Consider the following 6,002-nt stretch of genomic DNA (forward strand, 5'->3'; position numbering starts at 1 on the left):
ACTTTTATGGTTTCAAGTCAAGCTTTAATGCTTGTTTCATGTACGTCTTAAAATCATTGTTTGTTGTTTATTTTGTCCTCCTGTGTAAGTTTATTGGTGTATTTGGCTCCTTTTCAAAGGATGCTTGTAAACCTTTAATCGAATATAATGGAGTGTTTGATGGCAAAAAAAAAAATTATTACAGTAATTCTACAGAATTATTACCGATACCATATCTAATTCCGCATAAGAAATGTACGGACGTAATTATAGTTTTAAACTTACAAAATTAGTTCAATCTATTATTTTTCATCAATTAAACTTACGCCACTATTTAAGGTAAAAAAAAAGTTAGGTATGTTTAACTGATTGGTATGATTTATTTTTGTGCCAAACTGATTGGTAACACTTTTATAAGTATAAGTTTTAGTATTGTTTTGAATAAATAAAATTTAAATATAGAATTCTGGTTTAAAATTTTATTAAACAAAACTTAATAAAATAAACATAATATTTCTATAATGGAGAAATAAAAAAACTTACTGTAAATTTCATAACAAGTACATATTATGGTATCCAATATTGTTAGTCTTTTGTCAAATATGAGGAGTTCATATTTTTAATATACATGCCTATAACTTTGTATTTGTAATTCAAATATAGACCAAACAAAAAATTTCAATAACTAATAAATAAATAAATATTAAATACAAAAAAAAAATTGGTACAATTATTAAAATGGAAAATAATATATTCAAAAGAAACTATCCCTTAAAATATATATAACATTAACTCAACTTAACACATGCCATTTTTCATATTTGGGGTTAAGGATAAATTAGGTCAATAAGACAGTTAAAAAACACAATAACTTAGGTAACTAATCACAATCAATATAAACTTAGCTACACATTTTGGAAATCGAATTTTGAGGTTTTTGAGATTTACATGTTTATTCAATTATTTTGATATGAATCGATAATTTGGTATATAAACAAGAGGTATATTCAAAAAGAGGTATATTTAAAATCTATAACTTTTGTAAAGATTCCATGTTCTGTAAACGTTGTAGCTGATGGTCTAGCAAAAGATACTAGGATAAAAAAAAGTCAGACTTTGTAATATTATGGAACAATGTATGTTAATTTTTACTAAATATAAAATTATATTGCTGACAAAAAAAATTTGCTTAAGGTAAAAAACGTTAAAAATATTATGAATAATAATTTATTTAATTTATATATATTAAATCTTAGATTTTTGGTTTTTTGGTTCGGCAACTTCGGTTTCGATTACCAAACTCATTTTAAATGGAAAGTTCAGTTGTTGACATAAAACAGGGCGAATCTACATGCTTGGGATGTGTTCGCAGTTTCTACAAAACTACTTCTCCAACGGATTCATTCATTCGTACTTTTGTTAAACAAATGGATGATTATTTAATTTAGTCAAGTCATAATAAGAATTAATAGTAAATGAGAAAGAAAAAAAGATACACATTAATAATAATTTAAAAGTCTCAAATGGTCCCCATACGTGTGATTCGGCAGGATACTTCCCAAGAGGCATACCACTATAGGCTCTCTCCTATATAACTTCATCTCCACCAACGATGCATTTTCGTCCTCAGATCTCAATCTCACTTGCAAGAGAGAGAGAGAAAAGGCTTAGTCTTGTACAATATTCACGATTATACACTTTCTCATTTCAACATGGCGGCCTCTGTAGATAATCGCCAATACGCTCGGCTCGAGCCAGGTTTAAACGGCGTGGTTCGTTCTTACAAACCTCCTGTTCCGGGCCGGTCCGATTCCCCTAAGGCAAACCAGAACCAAACCGTGTTCTTGAAACCAGCGACGGTTCATGACGATGACGAAGACGTGTCGAGCGAAGACGAGAACGAGACTCACAACAGCAACGCCGTGTACTACAAGGAGATGATACGCAAATCCAACAGCGAGCTTGAGCCGTCGATCTTGGACCTGAGAGACGAATACACGGCTGATAGCTGGATCGAACGTAACCCTTCCATGGTCCGTCTCACAGGGAAACATCCCTTTAACTCCGAGGCGCCTCTTAACCGTTTAATGCATCACGGGTTTATCACCCCTGTCCCCTTGCACTACGTCCGTAACCACGGCCATGTCCCTAAGGCCAAATGGGCCGAATGGACGGTCGAAGTGACCGGATTCGTCAAACGGCCCATGAAATTCACCATGGACCAGCTCGTCTCCGAGTTCGCTTACCGAGAGTTCGCCGCGACGCTGGTTTGCGCGGGGAACCGCCGTAAGGAGCAGAACATGGTGAAGAAGTCAAAGGGATTCAACTGGGGATCCGCCGGGGTTTCCACCTCCGTCTGGCGTGGTGTCCCTCTCTGCGACGTATTGCGTCGCTGTGGGATCTTTAGCCGGAAAGGCGGCGCTCTCAACGTCTGCTTTGAAGGGTCGGAGGATCTCCCAGGTGGCGCCGGAACTAACGGTTCCAAATACGGAACGAGCATCAAGAAAGAGTATGCCATGGATCCATCAAGAGATATCATTTTGGCATATATGCAAAACGGAGAGTACCTAACACCAGACCACGGGTTTCCGGTTCGGATCATAATCCCCGGTTTCATCGGTGGTCGGATGGTTAAATGGTTGAAACGGATTATTGTCACAACTCAAGAATCCGACAATTTCTACCATTTCAAGGACAACAGAGTTCTACCTTCTCAAGTAGATGCCGAACTCGCCGACGAAGAAGGTACACACACACACAAATCTTTTTGCTTCAAGAATATTAATATAATCTTTGCAAACTTAAATATAGTCTTTTCAATTATTAGTTTTATAGCAATCGCATTGAAATGAACTAAACGACATGTTTCAAAGTTTCCGAACCTATAGGAGAAAAAAACAAAAACAAAAAAAATCATACTACTATTAAACAATGAAAAACTAATGTTGGTGGATGATGTCAGCTTCAGTAGTTTATATAATAATTTTTTTTTCTTGATTTTATTTTTTGGTGATTAAATATAAATTGAAGTTAATTTTTCCAGGTTGGTGGTATAAGCCGGAGTACATAATCAACGAGCTAAACATAAACTCCGTGATTACGACGCCTTGTCACGAGGAGATTCTTCCCATCAACGCTTTCACCACCCAAAGACCTTACACTTTAAAGGGTTACGCATATTCCGGTACTTTTTTTCTTTTAGAAGTTTGTAAAATAATAACTATATATATAATACTGAGAAGAGTTGATAATAATAAATAGAAAAATCTTTATATACAAAACAGGAGGTGGAAAGAAAGTGACCCGTGTAGAGGTGACAGTGGATGGTGGAGAAACATGGAACGTATGTGAACTTGACCATCAAGAGAAGCCGAACAAGTATGGGAAATTCTGGTGTTGGTGTTTCTGGTCACTTGAGGTTGAAGTTTTGGACCTGCTTAGTGCCAAAGAGATCGCTGTCCGTGCATGGGACGAGACTCTCAACACGCAGCCCGAGAAAATGATATGGAATCTCATGGGGATGATGAATAACTGTTGGTTTAGAGTGAAGACCAACGTTTGCAAGCCTCACAAGGGTGAGATCGGGATCGTGTTCGAGCATCCAACGCTTCCGGGCAATGAATCTGGTGGATGGATGGCCAAGGAACGTCACCTCGAGAAATCCGCGGACGCGCCTCCTACTCTCAAGAAATCCGTTTCGACACCGTTTTTTAACACAACTGCGAAGATGTACTCGACGTCGGAGGTCAAGAAGCATAACTCTGCTGATTCTTGCTGGATCATTGTTCATGGACATATTTATGACTGTACCCGCTTCCTCAATGACCATCCCGGTGGTTCGGATTCGATCTTGATCAATGCTGGTACGGATTGTACAGAGGAGTTTGATGCCATTCACTCTGATAAAGCCAAGAAGATGCTTGAGGATTATCGCATTGGAGAGCTCATTACCACTGGTTATTCCTCTGACTCTTCCTCGCCCAACAACTCTGTTCATGGTTCGTCCGCTGTGTTCTCCTTGCTGGCTCCCATTGGAGAGGCGGCTCCGGTTAGGAACCTTGCTTTGGTTAACCCCCGGGCTAAAGTCCCGATTCAACTCGTCGAAAAGACTTCCATTTCTCATGATGTTCGTAAATTCCGGTTTGCTTTACCCGTTGAGGACATGGTTCTTGGTTTACCGGTTGGTAAGCACATTTTCCTCTGCGCCACCATTAATGATAAGCTCTGCCTCAGGGCTTACACACCGAGCAGCACCGTTGATGTGGTTGGCTACTTCGAACTTGTGGTCAAGATTTACTTTGGTGGTGTCCACCCAAGATTCCCTAATGGCGGGCTCATGTCGCAGTACTTAGACTCGTTACCTATAGGGTCAACTCTGGAGATCAAAGGACCATTGGGTCATGTTGAGTATCTAGGCAAGGGTAATTTCACGGTTCACGGTAAACCGAAGTTTGCTGAGAAATTGGCAATGTTGGCAGGCGGAACCGGTATAACCCCGATTTACCAAATTATCCAAGCCATTCTGAAAGATCCAGAGGATGAGACTGAGATGTATGTTATTTATGCTAACCGGACTGAGGAAGATATTCTCCTAAGGGAGGAATTGGATAGTTGGGCAGAGGTGTATGCGGACCAGCTAAAGGTTTGGTACGTAGTGGAATCAGCAAAGGAAGATTGGGCTTACAGTACCGGTTTTATCTCCGAGGCGATTATGCGAGAGCATATCCCTGATGGATTAGATGGCTCAGCCCTTGCCATGGCTTGTGGACCACCACCGATGATTCAGTTTGCGGTTCAGCCGAATTTGAAGAAGATGCAATATAACATCAAGGAAGATTTCTTGATATTCTAATCCTAAAGCCAAAGATATTTCAAAAGTCAAAATGTTAGGTGGTCAAAAAAGCCAAGTTGTTATTTATAGAGTCTAAATAAGTATGATAGATTTGTTTTGTATATAAATGTTGGTTTCTTTAAAGTTTTCAATTGGGAAATATAATTTTCCGTTGTATTCACGACCGATGTTTTTTTTACAATAAAAAAAAAATATATTTCAAAATTTTCTGGTTATTGTTCCTCAAATATTCTGTGCTTACTCAAACATTGAGAATCATCATTTTCGCATGTCTTTGTCGTTAAAAGAAAAAAAAAGTTTCTACAGCTATTAGACAGTAAGGTACAAAAATCACCAACGATTATTTTCAAAAAGAATAAAGCCAAAGGGAGTATTTTCCTGTTTGTGCAAGTTGAAACCAAACTCCTCCATTAGTTCCTATATTAGTCTTCACCACATATATAAGTATGAAAGATTAGCTAGAGGGAGTGCATTTACTTTTTTTTTTTTTCATTTGTTTTTAATCACCAATAAGACATAAGTAATCTCTCTTCTGATTGGGTGAACTTGTAAATTTAGAAGATTCTTCCTTTTTGGTTGATTAGTTGAACTTTAATATCAATGTGGATATATGTTTCTAGCACCCAAACTCTTCCATTACAGCACCCAAAATACACGATTAGAACCATAATACAGCATCATGAGTTATTTTATAAGTTTTTTAAATGAACATCTAAAATTATATATCTCAACTCGATACAACATATAAGAATTTGATGACAACATCACCAGTTATGTTTTAAGTTAAGCATTGTCATTAAAAAAAATCTTATAAATATCGACGAGTAAAAAAAACTGATTTTGGTTCAAACTATTAGTATGTTTTCGATTTATTGAATAATGGAAGCTTGGAATACTATCAACGAACGACGACAGCAAAATAATACTTCCGATGGATTGATAATGCATTTCATGATTTTATGGACGTTTAAAAAAAAAAACCAATATTGGATATCTCCAATTCCTCTTGCCCACAAAAAAATAAAAATCTCTAATTCCGGAGGATCTCATGTAGAACTGGTCTAGTATTATTTTCCTTAGTGATGCACATGAACTGGAGATTAATGTTTTATTCTTTATTTATTTATTTACAAATTGAGAAGTTGTTATTTTTCCTAAACTTGAATATACA

The 6,002-nt window shown here is 37.1% G+C and overlaps 1 protein-coding gene across 1 annotated transcript; it reads left to right on the forward strand.

Annotated features, from left to right (window-relative positions):
- Positions 1–1,341: 1,341 nt before the first annotated feature.
- LOC104743831 (nitrate reductase [NADH] 2) lies at positions 1,342–5,035 on the forward strand. The gene is made up of 3 exons (XM_087483089.1): positions 1,342–2,724; positions 3,023–3,163; positions 3,264–5,035. Exons 1-3 carry the CDS (start codon positions 1,692–1,694, stop codon positions 4,829–4,831), a joined length of 2,742 nt encoding a protein of 913 aa, XP_087339215.1. The 5' UTR covers positions 1,342–1,691; the 3' UTR covers positions 4,832–5,035.
- The last annotated feature ends 967 nt before the right edge of the window (positions 5,036–6,002 follow it).

This window comes from Camelina sativa, chromosome 14 (assembly GCF_030686135.1).
Source record: "Camelina sativa cultivar CO46 ecotype springtype chromosome 14, ASM3068613v1".
NCBI classification, from domain to species: Eukaryota; Viridiplantae; Streptophyta; class Magnoliopsida; order Brassicales; family Brassicaceae; genus Camelina; species Camelina sativa.